Below are 18,200 nucleotides of genomic sequence, written 5' to 3'. Positions count from 1 at the left end.
TGGCTTTGTTGATTCAGTCTACTATAGAAAAGTTTTACATCTTCTGTAAATTTGCCTAATTCTGTTCTCATATTTTCATCAGCTAATATCTCAATATAGGCTTAAATTATCCTCAATGATTTCAAAGATTTCACAAGATCAGTAGTTACTGGTTCCTTTTTTTTTTTTTTTTTTTGGCTAGAGAGGCAGGCAAGGATAAGATGGTGATAGAGATTATCATCTATGATATTTACTGTTGTAGAATCTTTCAGTTCTTCAAAAACAATGTCTAAGAGATTTTAAAACTGTTTTACCTTTACCAAAGAGAGATCTATAGCCTCTTCTCTTTTAATAGAGAGGATTTTAGTATGTGTGTGTGTGTGGACAGGGGTATGGGGTTTGCAGTGGGGAAGCTGCAAGAGGAAAGGAAAATAAGACTTTATAATAGTGTTGCCTATGGGCCAGGCACTATGTTCTTCACAAATATGTTATTTGATTATTGCAACATGGATTTCAAAGTGGTTAAAAGAGCTGATGAAAGAGCTTAGCTATATCATCTATGGTGAAATTTCTTCAGGATATTGGGTGATAATTAGCAACCTGAGAGAATAGAAAACAAAACCCCATAGAGAATAAACTAAAAGCAATTTAGCTCAGTGGAGAGCAGCTCAGGCAAAGAGAAGGATAAACTAATGATAGCTCTGCAAAATCAAAAGTGCAGGCCGATCCTCCATAAGCATTTCTTTACAGGTTCCCCAGATATGGATGTCTCTGGTGACCAAAGTCTACTCTTCCAACTGCATATACTGCAATTGTGAGAGAGAAAGCTCAAGGCTTATTGGGGGAAGAGCTATAACTGGGAAGAAGTTATCCTATAGTGATTTTAATTATATTGTCATTTACTAAAATGCTTTTGTTGTGATCAAAATGTGTAATCCTACTGACTGATTTAAAAAATTAAGTATATCAGTAGGCAATAATGAACTATGGTTTGGAGAGGATTCTGATCCATAAATAATTAGAATTTAGGGTGGCTAACTGGGAGTCCAGAATGTGGAAGGCCCCATGAGATACATAATAAAATAAAGCGGTTGCACTGATAATCTTTGTGAAGTTCAAAAAAATACTTTCCACATCTTTTTGAACAAAGGAGAATTTTAAAACCTTACCTCAAAGGAACATTCAACATTTCTTTCATTTTTCTTATGCGATAATCCCTTCAGTTCTATCTTTTCAACACCCACTGCAAAAGAAAAAAAAATCCTGAAATTAAACTGAGGTGCAATAATAATATTATCAACTATCTTGCTCTCAACAATTTTCAAAAGAAGACTCAAAGTGATCAATAAATTACTTTTTGTTGTTCTGTCATTTTTAGTTATGTCCAACACTTTGTGACTCTAGGATCCTGATCCTAAATCCTCGTGTTCTACCCACCTTGTCACCTGCCCAATAAATTGTTAGAGACACCTATTTCATAACTTTTGAAAAACTTTGTGGAATTAAAGGACCCTAAATGGAAAGAAGTAGGCAGGTAAAATCCCAACTATCAGAAAATATGCAGGAAAACAATGATTGAGTTGGGGGAAAATGGTGGGAGGAGGGGGAAGAAGATAAAGAAAATAGTAATTCTGAATCAATAAATATGAATTTTAAAGTCATTAATTCAGCAAATAATGGTCTAGTTCTCAATAGACCAAAATTATGTCAGTGATAAAAATGTGATCTTTATTGGAGGCAGCAATTACTAAGACAAAAGTAATTTGTGGAAAAAAAAAACCAAGCAAGGATTTGTTAAATATTGCTTTTATAATACAAGGAAGCACAAAGCTAGAAATTTTTTTGGGGGGGGCCACAAAGCAATTGTGGTTAAGTGACTTGTCCAGGGTTCACACAACTAATGAATGCCAAGTGTATGAGACCACATTTGAATTCAGATCCTCCTGACTGTAGGGCTACCTATCTGGCTCCCAAAGCTATAATTTTAAAAAGACAATTTAAACAAGCACAAACAAATGAAAACAACCTATTTCTATCACCTTTCCTAAACACAAATAACATAAATATTGTAGAACTACTTATAGAAGGCATTTGGTTCCTCGAGAAACTTAACTGCTGATTTTCTAATTCTGTATGCAATGTACTTTACAACAGGGTTTCTTAAACTTTTATACTTGCAACTCCTTTTTGCCCAAGAAATTTTATGTGAATTTTTATATTTAAGAAGGTTTGCTTTACAACAGTTCTCCCTTCACATGCACTCTATGGTTCAGTTGCACTAGCCTTCCTGAAGTTACTTACACCTGGGATTCTACCTCTCAGCTGTGAACCTTTGCATAACTATTCACCCCCTCTTCTTCCTTCCCCATCATGTATATTCTTCTCCTTGCTTCAATCTCATAGAATCTTTTCACAAAAGATATATATAATATAAGTGGGAAGTTATTTCATAGGGAAGAGGGGAAAGTGTCCACTAGGAAAAGCCTTTTACAAAATGTAGAATCTGAACTGAGTCTTAAAGAAAGCCAGGAATAACACAAGGCAAAGGGGAGAAGGGAAAACTTCTCATGTTGAGCATGAAATGAAAAGGCAGGGTTTCAAAAGACAGAGTGTCTTGTGTGAAGCACATCAAGAAGGTCAGTGCTGCTGAAATTCAAAATATGCACCAAATCAATAGTTTTATCTCATCAGCCAGTAAAAGAAAAGGTCACTAAAAAGATATGGGTAAATTTAGGGGAATTTTTTTGTTGTTTGTCTGCCAACAATAAACTAGAAGCAAATGATGATGACCTCATAAATGAATAAATTCACATAGTTATTAAGTTATCAGAGTCCATATTTGAAACTCAAATTTTCCCAGCTCCAAGCATATTAATCTGACTACTATACCACCTGTCTCCAGATTAGTGACTTAAGCAAAAAACAAAATCAATACTAAATTAGAACAGAATTAACAATTCACAAATGATTTTGATAACTGCCTGATTCCTGTCTCCTCCAAAATAAGTTCTGCTATTTTTTGTATTTAGACAACAGTCATTTCTGGGGGAAAACAAACCAAAATTATTATGTTCACCCTTCTGAATTGAACCATGATCCTTGTAACAAAAAGGCTAAAATATCCATTACACTGATCATAGCTAATAATATACACAATATTCTCCTCCAGTAGTCCCTACACATCTGGCATTGGACATGCTTCACTTTTGTTCTGAAAACCTTCATTTTTCATTTACTTGGAGAGCTACTTCTTTTTGGTGATCTTTTTTTATTTACATTGAATATGCTGTTCTAATGGTTCTATTTATTTCAATCTTTCTAATTTTACACTACAATGATAGTGAATCATATTCAATACGACAGGTTTTTCAGCCAGTCTCTACTCCCAACTGATAGGTACCCACTTTGTTTCCAGTTCTTTACAAAGAATCCTGCCATTCTTTGTATACTTTGACACTTTGATAGATATTAGATCTGTGGGGCATTGGAATAATAGGGGGATGATCACATGAATGAATACTTTAGGCACTTTCTTTATACAATTACAAAATCCTTTGGTGCTTCATTGTTGCTATTGATTTACAATGGTTAAAATGCTTTAGGTTATTGTGATGGTCTTGTATTGCTGTCTATTGTCTTATCTGTTCATTAGTACTAATGACTTCATTTTAGGTGGATAAAGGAAGAAGAGAATTATGACACTTCAGACTATTAAAAAGGGTCATCCATGTATGCTTATATTGTACCTAATTTATACTTTAACATACTTAACATGTATTGGTCAACCTGCCATTGAGGGGAGGGGATGGGGAGAAGGAGGGGAAAAATTGGAACAAAAGGTTTGGCAATTGTCAATGTTGTAAAATTACCCAGCATATAACATGTAAATAAAAAGCTATTTAATAAAAAAAGAAAAGAAAAGAAAAGAGACTAAACAAAAAAAATTGGTTCATGAAAATTATCCAGTATATACATGATTAGAATGGTACAGCAAAGCAGGAAACAAATAACAGTCAAAATGTATCTGTGATAAACCCATGAATATAAATTATTAGGAAGAATTATTTTTTGACAAGATCTTCTAGGAAAACTGGAAAGCAATTTTGCTTAGAGGATCATAAAAGAAAATAAAACACACACACACAAAAAAAAAAAACCCGGGGCACCAGCTAGGTGGTGCAGTGGGTAGAGCACCGCCCTGAAGTTGGGGGGACCAGAGTTCAAATGTGCCCTCAGACACTTAACACTTCCTAACTGTGTGACCCTGGGCAATTGCCTCAGTTTAAAGAGAGAGAGAGAGAGAGAGAGAGAGAGAGAGAGAGAGAGAGAGAGAGAGAGAGAGAGAGAGAGAGAGAGAGAGAGAGAGAGAGAGAAATCATTTAAGTTACTTTAAAAAAAACTTTAATGAAGATGAAATAAGATTAAATTGCAAAGGGAGAGGAAGGCTGGTGGGGATATAGAACTGATAAATCCATCACATAGCAGTGATAAGTCCAATAACCAAAACGTCTTTTTATTCATTTCTGCGTGTATATATAATTCACTAGGAACTCTTTCTTATCAGGCACATCTTTAAAGGGAGAACTGCAGATTCCAAATGACCCTTTGAAAACATATTCTGAAAAATTAAGGGTAAGAGCAATGCAAGTTAAAATAATTGAGGTTTCACTTCCTGTCCTGCACACACTGATTTCTGAAACTGTCTTGACCATTTGATCTCGACAAACAGAAACTTATGAAAGACAAGGTCAACAGTAATTTAGAAGACAATTTTGTATTGTGAAATTATAGGAGAGAGGAGAAAAGAAGCATTTATTAAGAGCCTACATCTGCAAGGTACTGTGCTCAACACTTTACAAATATTATCTCAACTGGGGAAAGAATTACAGTGTTGCCTTATAAAAATGTAAAGAGTAATAGATAAGTTAGGTTTACAGAAGACTTTACAAAACCCAACTCAGCCAAATAATCACTGGGATATTTGAAGATGAAAACCCTCAAATTCTTTTCTCCATTTATGATAGCAGAGTTACCACATTTGGCCTCTAACATCAGAGCTCCCAATAAGCTGCATGAGAAAGCAGAAATAGATGTAAAGAAGACAAAGAAGTGAATAGCAAGAAGGTTTATGTTGTATGTCTCAAGAGATGGATTCTCAAAATATCTGAGATGCTTGGAGGGAAAAAATTATTTTATCATTTCCTAAAAACAAGAAAGCTGAGAAAATTTAAATCCATCTAACCCATATGCTTTCTCATATCTCTATATATTGAGGATACTGTCATTAAAGGTTTGAGATGGTTAGTTAGGCTTTTGTAAACAACACTGTAGAGGCAGAGCAAAGATGATGGAATGACAGGAGTTACAGTGTTTCCTTCCCCAACCTCCTCTAAACAGAACAAAAATTCATCAGACCAAATCTAAAAAAGTTAAGCTGAGTCATTTTGCCAGCCCAGCTCAATATAGGGAGACAGAAGCAAAGTGTGTAAACACTGGGGTGGCCTGGGAAAGACTGTGTACCAAGACTGTGTACCAGGGTCAAGTGGATATGCTAGACGTATATTAGTGAACTCCAATGGCAACAGGTGCCAACTTTATCATCTACAGCTTATTTTGGGGGTCACAAAACCAGTATGGGCAGATGGAATTGAATGTAGAAATGGCCATTCTCAGGTAGAAAGGCCCCAAGCAGTTTACTAAGAAAAGACATTCAGAAGGCAGCAGCAGTGGCAGTGGCAGATGTAGAGTTCAGACTTTAGGTTCTGAGCAAGATATCCTTTTCTAGCATCAGTCCAGCCCAAATTCAGATCCAAACCCAGATCAGGGACTTGTAGAGCTCAGGCTAGGGGAGCCAGCAATCGGACTATGTCCTGGATCAGACTATTTGGATAGCACTGAAAGCTTGCAATTTCTCCACTTCTCCTTGAGATCCTGGAAAAACATAACACCCAAATTCCCAATAAAATAACAATAGAATCAATCAGTTCAGACCTTTCTTCTAGAAATGTGGCTGAGCCCAGCCCTAACATAAAGTCCAAAGTTAGAAGACCACATAAACAATCCCAGCATGATGAGTTATTATGGTAGCAGGAACGTTGAAGACACAAACACAAAGAAAACAAAAACTCAAAATCTTCTGTAAGCAATGCCTCAGAGAAAAACACAGTTCGCTAACAAAATCAACTACAATATTGGAAGAGATGAAGTAAGAGTTTTTTAAAAAAGGTTTTTATAAATGGAATAAGAATACTTGAGGAACAAAAATGGAAAAAAATGGCATGGGCTACAGAACAAAGAATTACAGCTTGGCACCATAGGTATAAAACCTTGCCCAAATGATAAAGTTCCTGAAAATTACAATGGACCAAACTGACTTCATGAAGCAACCAAAAATATTAAAACAAAGTCAAAAGACTGAAAAAAGGAAGAAAATGTAAGATAACCATAGTAAAAACACAAGTGATATGGACTACAGACTGAGGCGAAATAATTGAAATTATGTGAATGCCAAGACCCAAAACAAACCAATGACAAAACAAAAAACCTAGATATCATGTTTCAATAAATTTTAAAAGAAAACAGACTAGATCTTTTTAGAAAGAGAACAAAGTGGGGATAGAAAAGAATTCATCAGAAAGAAACCCCCAAATGGAAACTCTCAGGTACATCATAGCCAAAATCCAGAGCTTTCAGATCAAAGAAAAAATACTACAAGCAGCCAGAAAAGAAAGAATTCAAAGTCCAAGAGGCCATGGTATGAATCATACACTATTTGGCAGCAACAACTATGAAGGAGTAGAGAAATCAGAATATGATCTAGAAAACAAAGCATATGAGCTTACACTCAAGAATAATTTACACAGAAAAACGGGTATAATGGTACAGTAAGGGTGAAAATGGATCTTTAATGAATTAGAGGACCATCCATGCATTACTAATAAAAAGATCAGAGCAGTGAAACAACTCTGAAGTTAAAATACTGGTGTGAAGAGAAACATAAAAAGGCAAATATAGGTGAACAATGATAAAAACAAGAATAAATTACTTACAAATATGGTAAATGACATGTGTCCCCTCTGATCCCTAATATCATTTCAGAGTATATAGAAAAATTCAACCAGGGAAGACCTGAGAGAATGGTGTTCTTATGTATTGATGCTCTTTAAGAAGAAAAGAATGAAAAGGGGGAAAGCAATACATGGCTGAAGGCAGGGGACAGGGAAGAGAAGGGAAAATTATGTTAAAAAATCATGATGTATAAATTGATATCTACAGAATTGGGGAGGGTGAATAAGAGAAAAGCAGCTGATACATGAACCTCTCTTACCTGAACTGGTCAAAAGAAGGAAGATAGAAACCCAGAGTTAGATACAAAACACAACAAAGGAAATAGGGAGGAGGAAGAGGAGGAAGAATTAGAAGGCGGATAGAATCTTAAGAAAAACAAATTCTAAGACCATGTAAAAATACTTGTAGCTCTTTTTGAGGAGGCAAAGAATGGGTATCTATGAGAATGCCCCATAAATTGGGGAACAGACAAATTATGTTATATTAATGTGACAGAAAACTATTGTGCTGATCTTTTTATCAGAGTAATGACCAAAGAGTATTCCAGAGAACTAATGATAAAAAAACCCAGCCTATTCATCTTTGAAGTTGTATTTCAACCCATAGTTTAATCAATGTATAAATAAATAACAATATTAAAGTTGAAAAGACACTTTCATTTTAAAGCTGAAGACTTATATGAAATAACTCAACAAAGGTCACACAGATAGTATGATGACTAAAACCATTAGTGGTATAGTGGTGACTAAAATTAAGTTCATCTGAAGGATACATAAATTTATAAAGTACATAAATAATATATGGATTTATGTTTCTTTCAAATTGAAAATAGAATATATATAAACAGTGTTTAAAGATATTGAGTAATGATCCTACAATATCTATTCTCATAGCAACACTCAAATGAATAAAAGGGAAGAAATGCTTGAAGTTTAATAGATGAGATGAAAGTTTTATAGGGAGAGGAAAGTGTGGCTCCATTTAGAAGTTAATTTTATTAACTAATTATCTTTTTGTCTTTGTGTGCATATATAAATATAGTAATTATGTTTTAATACCTCACTGAATTGATGATTTAATTTTACATCCCCTTCCCTCCCCTCAACTCACCAAAGTTATATTCTCATTAGTATGTACTTTTGAGGATCCTGAAATCAAAATGTAGAAAGTTCTGTTTTATAGGGTGAACACTTCTACATTTCCATTTAAGTGAAATTACTGAAATTACTGTGGTTCAGTTTTACTTCTTCAGATTAATTCTGTCAGTAAACAGTTTTTCAAAATGAGCTTTCAAAACAATCACTCTCATCTATATTCCTTTAGCTTTCTTAAACAGTACAACATAAAAACTAAAGAAGAGAATGATGCAGTCAGCATTTTTACTGGCCACAAAAATACCACATGTCTACCTACATTTTCCAGGGCTCCATAATATCAGGGTTTATGAAAACACACACACACAACCTCTCCATCTGGACTCAAAGAGGGAAGTGACTCATATCTTGACAGGAAAATGTGAAAAACAGATGGATATTATTCAGCTGTTTTAAAAGAAAAAAGGCTTTTATGCTGTAGGACTTAAATGTTTGTGAGACCTTTTCAAAATCTTCAGACCAATCTGTAGTGCTTTGTGTTGAGAACTCAATAAAATGGCATAGTTAATCTATAATCAGCTGCCTCTTTTGTCTCTTCATTGCTGAAACAGATTTGAACTAAATTATTAGGAAGGGCTTTGTATTAGGCACAGGATAGTTCTTTCCATTCATTTTCATTAAGCCTTGAAATGGCCATATGTTACTATACAGGCAAAGTTGCCTTTATCTGTCAGTAACAGAATTTCTAAGCTTTGTAATGTAGTTGCACGAAAATGATTTAACACCATTCTGAAGTTCACCTCAAAAGAAATGAAGCATTCAGAGTTAATAGTTATTCTCCCAGATGAAGAGAATACTATATTATATCTACTTCTCAGTAAGGTGATTGGAGGTCCAAGATTACATAGGTAACTCTAAACTTCACCTTTAATACTCTTTTTATTCAGAAAAGTTAATGGCAATTGAATGCTAATATATCATAAAAGAATACTATGGTCAGAGAGGACAGGATAGCCTCAAGAGGAAACATCAAGAAAAGAGAGTGAAATTATGATAGGTGAATCAATAAGCAAAACTTGGTCATGAGAAAATAATACATTTGCAGTGGACCTGAATTTCTTAAAGGAGGGAAAATTAATAGCATCAAGCAGAAGTCCTTTCTTTTCCTTTTTCAAACTATTTTCCTATAAAAAATGTAACAAACTTCCAAATATTTCTCCCTTAAGACATGCTTAAGAGCTAAAAGTCATTGTTGGCTTCAATAAAATCTATTATCTGCAATTAATGCTGCTTCATTTTTTAATAACTAAGGCAATACACAAAGTAAGCATAGTGGTATTCTTAAGAGCAGAAGGAAAGGAGGCTGAGTGAAGTGAGCAGGAGATTCCTAGTTTAAAAAAAAAACAGCAGAGAATATTTGTAGTGCTAAAGTGCTTGATATCAACAAGGTATGACTGAGAAAATTAGAACCTGTTATTCTAATCTAACTTGCAAAGTTACAAGGGTGTAATAGGAAAATAATCAGGAGTATTTTTTCAAAGTGTTAAGCAATATGCAAATTCTGGGTACTATTATTTTTAATTCCAACTAATTGGAAGTACTATATTTCACATTTATATAGTGTCTTTATGTTTATGTGAAATAAGGTAAACATTATTCTTATTTTACAAATCAATAAACTGAGGTTCAGGCTTAAACCAAGGACTTTTGACTTTAAGTTTGTGTTCCTTCCCTAGATAAAAAAATGGGGTGCAGGTAGGATATAAGGGTTCAACTATTATGATCATAATCATGGACAAAGAATTGTATTAAACTTATTGGAAACTTAATCACTTATCTTTGATTCTGAAGGTGATTTCTCAACATTTTTCACCTAAAAATTTATTTAAAGGGATGGAATTAAGCATGTTTCTTTACTATTATTTGAGTTGTTAAATATGTAACAAGAATTAGCAACTTACAAGTCAAGGGATCAATCTATTAAAATACCACAAACTAAAATTATTTCCAGCAAGTAGACAGCGGTAATAACCATGATCTATTTGGATATGGATGGTCCCAGAAACTTTTTTTTCCTTTTTTTTTTTTTTTTTAAAGATTTTTTAAAATAAAGTTTTTATTTTTGAAACACATGCATAAATAATTTTCAACAACATTCACCCTTTCAAAACCTTGTGTTCCAAGTTATTTATCTCATTCCCTTCCTTACATCCCCTCCCCTAGGTGGTATGTAATCCAATAGAGGTTAAACATGTGCAATTTTTAATATATTTTCCACAATTATTATGCTGCACAAGAAAACTCAGATCAAAAAGGAAAAAAATGAGAAAGAAAACAAATTGCAAAGCAAACAACAAAAAAGTGAAAACACTATGTTGTCTTCCACATAGACCTCACAGTCCTCTCTCTGGATGCAGATGGCTCTCTCCATCGCAAGATCATTGGAACAGGCCTAAATCATCTCATGGTTGAAAAGAGCCATGTCCATCAGAATCGATCCTCATATAATCTTGCTGTTGTTGTGTACAATGTTCTCCTGGTTCTATTCACTTCACTCAGCATCAATTTATTTAAATCTCCCCAGGCCTCTCTGAAATCATCCTGTTAATTGTTTTTTTTTTTTATAGAAATTTCATATTCTATAACATCCATATACCATAACTTATTTAAGCCATTCTCTAACTGATGGGCATCCACTCAGTTCTGGAACTTTCTTGCATGACACTAAGCAGGACCTGTGACAATATCACCTTTTTCCCAAGACCTCAAGTATCTCTGGGGTGCCAGACATTTTCCTGATGCAATTCTGTTTCAAAAAGATAAATGGAATGATTTCTTCAGAGAACCATCTCTTTAACAATGAACATAATTCTTTGTTATGGGGGAGGAGGGTAGGGGAGGAGGGTAAAAGTAGTAAGAAAGAAAATTCTTTAAATTTCAGCAAAACTTTTCAATGTATCTTTTAAAAATTACATTATGCACAATATTTCATACCTGTGAATTATCTTTGTTACAAAGGAGTGAGAATTAATACAATGGCTTAAATATCTTCTTTGGGACCAAGACTGTTTATATTTATTGCATTCATTTTTATACTTGTATTTTTGCATTCATTTTCTTTTCTTTTTTATTATTATTACAGCTTTTTATTTATAAAACATATGCATTGTAATTTTTCAACACTGACTCTTTTTTTTTTATTTAATAGCCTTTTATTTACAGGATTTATACATGGGTAACTTTACAGCATTAACAATTGCCTAACCTCTTGTTCCAATTTTTCACCTCTTAACCCCCCCCCCTCCCCTAGATGTTAGGATGGCCAGTAGATGTTAAATATATTAAAATATAACTTAGATACACAATAAGTATACATGACCAAAACATTATTTTGCTGTACAAAAAGAATCAGACTCTGAATTATTGTATAATTAGCTTGTGAAGGAAATCAAAAATGCATGTGTGCATAAATATAGGGATTGGGAATTTAATGTAATGGTTTTTAGTCATCTCCCAGAGTTATTTTTCTGGGCATAGCTAGCTCAGTTCATTACTGCTCCATTAGAAATGATTTGGTTGATCTCGTTGCTGAGGATGGCCTGATCCATCAGAACTGGTCATCATCTAGTATTGTTGTTGAAGTATATAATGATCTCCTGGTCCTGCTCATTTCACTCAGCATCAGTTCGTCAACACTGACTCTTGCAAAACCTTCTGTTTTCCAAATTTTCTGTTCCAAATTTTCCCTTCCTTCCCCCCATTCCCTCGCCTAGATAGAAGATAGTCCAATACATTGCATTCATTTTCAATTATTTTGTGGTGGTGGGTTTTTTTTTTCCATTTATATTGTTAATCACTGTTTCATGGCTCTGCTTGCTTCATTCTACATTAGATCACATAAGATTTCACATGAGTCTGTATTTTATGTTCAGCATCTCTTACAGAAAAATAATATTCCATTTACATTTATATATATATCACAATTTATTTAACCATTCCCCAATCAGTAGGCATCTATGAGGCTTCCAGTTTTTTTACTCTTCTAATAAATACTTTGCTATATATAAAGCTTGTTTTCTTTCCTTGGTTAGGACAGATGTCATAAGTGACTTCCTATCACTGAAAGATTACCTGCTACAGTTCTCTATTGCAAGCTTTTAAAAATAAAACAAAAACCCATTTAACCTGTATAAAATTAGAAGAAAATAAAATACTGCCATTGATTTTTAAAAACTTCTTATGAAGGAAAAAATTTGGCATCTTTTTTTAATGGCACTGTTCAATAAATACCAGATTTTGTAGTAAATAATAAACTGTACAATTAAATTGATTTTGATCTAATCACAGGAGTGTTTTTTTAAAGTTGTTTTTAAAGAGATTTTTTTTTCTACAGAGAGAGAGAGAGAGAGAGAGAGAGAGAGAGAGAGAGAGAGAGAGAGAGAGAGAGAGAGAGAAAGAAAATCATTTTCTTTATAGGTTGACCTGGATGAGTACTTTAAATTTGACAATTAAACACATAAGAAGTAGTGTAAACCTTTTACATAATTATTATGAGTAGAAAGGAAGGTCGCAAAAAAGGAAACTTTTACGTAGAAAGTTATGAAGGGTTTTTTTCATTATATTTTTTTATTAAAGTTTTTTTTGTATTAAAGGTTTTTTAAAAGATTCAGAATCTTCTCTGAAAAACCATGTAAATAAAATAGGCTTCAAGGAATTTAGCAGTGGGTTTAAGATGAATAAATTGCAGTCTTGAAAATATTGCAATGTAGCCTACAAAATTAAGTATTTTTTAAATATATAATACAAGATTAGGACACCCATATTCAATCAAATGAAAGTACAAAACACATTCTAAAACCAAAATAAATAATATTTAGGTTGACATTTTGGATTATCAGCTGCAGTGCTCCTGTCCAATACTGTAATTAAGAAATGAATCTAAATAGAATCATAAAATATTAGTTTTTTTAAAGGGAAAAAATGTCTTATTCTCTCTTTCCTCTTTCCTAGTTAACCTTGAAAAAAAATACAATCTGTGTTTCTACTTTTTACTCAGGAATTTTTGACCTCATCATTGAATTAAGCTGATCTCTTCTCCTAAATAATCAATGATCTTTTAATTGCCAAATCAAATGGTCTTTACTTCCATACTCCTTAGTTCTGACACTCTCTGCAACAACTGATACTATCAATTTTGCCCTCTTTTTATAAACTCTCTCTGGTTTTCATGGCACTTCTTCCTGGTTCAGCAAATGACTCCCAGACCAAAACATTCAGCTTTAATCTCTCTGCTAAGAAATAGTCATACATCCCCCCAATTGCCTCCTGGACATCTGGACCCGGATGTTCTTGTAGACATCTCAAATTAAGCATGTCCAAAAGAGAGCTCATCATCTTTTTCTTCCAAACCTTCCTCCCTTCTAGACTTCTCTATTGCACTATGATATATTTCAGGGCATCATCCTCCCTTTTACCCAGGCTCACAATCTGTGTCATTCTGGACCCTACATGTCCTAGTCAATTGCTAAATCTTATCTTCTACCCTAATAACCCCTTCCTGGATCATTGCTTTGTGGGAGAGTGGGTTGAATAGCTTGCATAGGAGTTATAAAGGTCACAGTGTAGAGTTATGACAAAAGATAATCCACTTTAGAAAATGGCAAACCATTCCAGTATCTAAGAAAACCCTATGGAAAGTGTTAAAATTGGATTAGATATGACATTGTAAGATGAGCCCCTCAGGTCAAAAGGTATCCAACATGCTACTGGAGAAGAGCAAGACAATTACAAGTGCCTCCAGAAAGAATTAAGTGGCTCGACCAAAGCTATAAGGAAGTTCAGCTGTGAATCTCTCTGGTGACAAAAGAAAAGTCCAATGCTACACAGATCAACATTGAATAGAAACCTGGAATGTAAGATCTATGAACCAAGGTAGGAATCCATGAACTTAAATGGATAGGAATAGATGAATTTAATTCAGGTGATCATTACATATACTACTATGGGAAAGAACCTCTTGGAAGAAATGCAGGAGCCCTCATAATCAATTAAAGGGTGAGAAAAGAAGTACTGAGATATAATTTCAAAAATGACAGAAAAGCTGTTCAAATCCAAAACAAATGACTGAATGTCACAGTAATATAAGTCTATGCTCTGAAGATCAAAATCGGTCAGTTTTATGAAGATCTATGACATCATCTACAAATAACACACACAAAAAATTTTGTCACAATCATCATAGGGAATGGGAATGCTAAAGTAGTAAATCAAAAGATACTTAGAATAATAAGCAAGTTTGGTCTTGAAATATAAAATGAAGCAGGGTAGACAGAGACTAAAGATAATTTACTGGTCATAACAAAAACTTTTCAATAATACAAAAATATACTTTGGACATCAGACAATCAATATTAATAATCAGGCCAATTATTTACTTTATAGTCAAAGGTGAAGAAACTCTATGCAATCAGTTAAAACAAGACCTGGAGCTAACCTATGGTTCAGATCATGAGCTTCTTATTGCAAAATTCAGACTTAAATTGAAAAAAAGTATAGAAAACCATCAGACTATAAAGGTATTCCCTAAATAACATCCTTTATGAATATGAATTGGAGGTGATTGATAAGATTTATGGGATTAGATATGGTAGTGCCTGAAGAACTATGAACAGAAGTTTGAAATACTGTATGGGAAACAAAAAATATAACAAAAAGAGAGAAAACAAAATAGCTGTCTGTTGAGACTTTACAAATAGCTGAGGAAAGAAAGTGAAAATGGGAAAAGTAAAGATACATTCAACTGGATGCAGAATTCCATAGAATAGCAACGAGAAAAAAGCTTTTCTTTTCTTTCTTTATTTTATTATAGCTTTTTAGTTACAAGATATATGCTTAGGTAATTTTTCAGCATTGACAATTGCAAGACTTTTTGTTCCAACTTTTCCCCTCCTTCCCCCCACTTCTTCCCCCAGATGGCAGGTTGACCGATACATGTTAAATATGTTAAAGTATAAGTTAAATACAATATATGTTTACATGTCCATACAGTTATTTTGCTGTACAACAAGAATCGGACTTTGAAATAGTGTACAATTAGCCTGTGAAGGAAATCAAAAATGCAGGCGGACAAAAATAGAGGGATTGGGAATTCTATGTAGTGGTTCATAATCATCTCCCAGAGTTCTTTCGCTGGGTGTACCTGGTTCAATTCATTACTGCTCTATTGGAATTGATATGGTTCATCTCATTGTTGAAGAGGTCCACATCCATCAGCATTGATCATCATATAGTATTGTTGTTGAAATATATAATGATCTCCTGGTCCTGCTCGAAATAAGGTTTTCTTAAAATAAGCAATGCAAAGAAATAGAAATAAACAGAATGAGAAAGACAAAGGCTCTCTTGAAAAAAGTAAGAGTTATCAAGGGAACATTTCATGCAAAAATGGATATGATAAAAGAAATGGTAGGGACTTAAAAACAGAAGTAGAAAAGATTAAATGCTGTACCTAGTATGCCAGAAAATTTGGAAAACTCAACAGTAATTACTGGATTGGAAAAGATTAGTGTTCATTCTACTCGTGTAAAGAAGGGCAATGCCAAACAATGTTCAAATTACTAAATGATTTCACTCGTTTTACATGCCAGCATAGTTATGCTTAAGATTTTTCAAGCTAAGCTTCAACAATATATGAACCATGAATAACCAGAAGTGGAGTTTGCTTTTTGAAGAGGCAGAAGAACTAGAAACCAAATTACCAGGATTTGCTGAATTATAAAGAAAGGGAGTTCCAGAAAAACACTCACTTCTGCTTCATTATCTATACTAAAGTCTCTAACTGTGGTGGATCACAACAAAATGTAGCAAATCCTAACTAAAGAGATGGGAGAACTAGATCAACTTGTTTCCTGAGGGATCTGTATGTGGGCCAAGAACTAAACAGAACCAAACATGAAACAACTGATTAGTTTAAAATTTGAAAAATTTGAAAAAGGATTACAATAAGGCTCTATTATTGTCACCTTATTTATTTACCTTATATGCAGAGCACTTCAATGTGAAATGCCAGGTTGGATGAATCAAGAAATATCAACAATTTCAGATATGTAGACAAAGCACTTTGATTGCAGAAAGTAAATAAGAAAGAACTAAGTTTCTTGTTTGAGGGTGAAAGAGGAGAGTAAAAGCTAGGTTGAAGCTTAATATTAAATAAAACTAAGATAATGCTATCTGGTCCTATCATTTTCTGGCAAATAGAGGGAGGAATACTGAGATAGTGTCACATTTCGTATTCTTGGACTCAAAGATCACTGCAGATGGTGACTGCACCCATGTAATTAAAAAATACTTGTCCTTTGGAAAGAAAGTTATGGCAAATCTAGACAGCATACTAAAAAGCAGAGATATCAACTTTGTTGACAAAAGTCCATATAGTCAAAAATTATGGTTTTTTCTGGTAGCCATGTATGGTTATAGGAGCTATATTATAAAGAAAGCTGCAAAATTGATGCTTTTGAATTATAGTGCTGGAGAAGAATTTTGAGAGTCCTTTCAATAGCAAGATCATTAAATCAATCAATACTTAAAAATAATTCAGACTATTCACTGGAAAGTCAAATACTGAATTGAAGCCTAAATATTCTCACTATATAATGAAAAGACAAAATTCACTGGAAAAGACCTTTTGACATTGGGAAAGATTGAAGGCAAAAAGAGAAGAGGATAAAAGATGAGATGGATAGTGTCATGCAAACAACTAACATGAACTTGGACAGACTGGAAAAGAATAGAGGATAGAAAAGTTTGGTCCATGGGGTTACAAATATAAGCTTTTTAACATTTTACATATACTTACAAGCAAAATACAAATTACAATTTAACTCCCTCACTTTTGATACCAAGTGTTCACATCTGCTGATTTGCTTATATGCTTTTAAAATAAATTTCTCCAACTGGAAATTCATATGGCAGAAACTAGGCATCGACCCACACCTAACACTGTATACCAAGATAAGGTTGAAATGGGTTCATGATTTAGACATAAAGAGTGGTACTAGAAGCAAATTAGAAGAATAAAGCATAGTTTACCTCTCAGATCTGTGGAAAAGGAAGAAATGTTACTAAAGAAGAACTGGAGTACATTATTGAATACAAAATGGATAATTTTGATTATATTAAGTTAAAAAGACTTTGTACATACAAAACCAATGAAGACAAGATTAGAAGGGAAGCAATAAATTAGGAAAAAATTTTATATTCAGGGGTTCTGATGAAGACCTCATTTCTAAAATATAGAGGGGATTTAAATTAATTAAAGAAATTCAAGCCATTCTCCAATTGATAAATGTTCAAAGGATATAAACACACAATTTTCAGATGAAGAAATAAAAACTATTTCTAGTCATATGAAAAGGTGTTCTAAATCATTATTGATGAGAGAAATGCAAATTAAGACAAGTCTGAGGTACCACTATATATCTCTCAGATTGGCTAAAAGTCAGGAAAAGATAATGATGAATGTTGAAGGGGATATGGGAAAACTGGGACACTAATACATTGTTAGTGGAGTTGTGAAGTTACCCAATCATTCTGGAGATTAATTTGGAACTATGCCCAAGGGGCTATTAAACTGCATACCTCTGATACAGCAGTGTCTCTACTGGGCCTGTATCCCAAAGAGATCTTAAAGGAGGGAAAGGGACCCAACATATGCAAAAATGTTTGTGGCAGCCCTTTTTGTAGTGGCAAGTAATTAGAAACTGAGTGGATACCCATCAGCAGTTGGGGAATGCTGAATAAGTTATGATATATGAATGTTATGGAATATTATTGTTCTGTAAGAAATGATCAGCAGGATGATTTCAGAGAGGCCTGGAGAGACTTATATAAACTGATGCTAAATGAAGTGAGCAGAACCAGGAGATCATTATACACAGCAACAAGATTATATGATGATCAATTCTGAGGGCCACAGCTCTTTTCAATAGAGGTGATTCAGGCCAGTTTCAATGATCCTGTGATGGAAAAGAGCCATCTGCACCCAGAGAGAGCTCAGACTGT

General features: G+C 33.8%; 1 protein-coding gene across 2 annotated transcripts in view; it reads right to left on the bottom strand.

Moving 5' to 3' along the window:
• The window catches only part of ZCCHC14 (zinc finger CCHC-type containing 14), a 111,594-nt gene that overhangs the window by 44,809 nt on the left and 48,585 nt on the right, over nt 1-18,200 (bottom strand). For both annotated transcript variants that reach the window (XM_031950169.1, XM_031950168.1), the window contains exon 3: nt 1,149-1,222. In XM_031950169.1, coding sequence (XP_031806029.1) covers nt 1,149-1,222 — 74 coding nt within the window. The remainder of the gene's footprint in view (nt 1-1,148; nt 1,223-18,200) is intronic.

This window comes from Sarcophilus harrisii, chromosome 2, assembly GCF_902635505.1.
Source record: "Sarcophilus harrisii chromosome 2, mSarHar1.11, whole genome shotgun sequence".
Lineage (NCBI taxonomy): Eukaryota > Metazoa > Chordata > Mammalia > Dasyuromorphia > Dasyuridae > Sarcophilus > Sarcophilus harrisii.
Note: the sequence above shows the minus strand (reverse complement) of the source record. Positions and strands in the feature narration are given on the sequence as shown.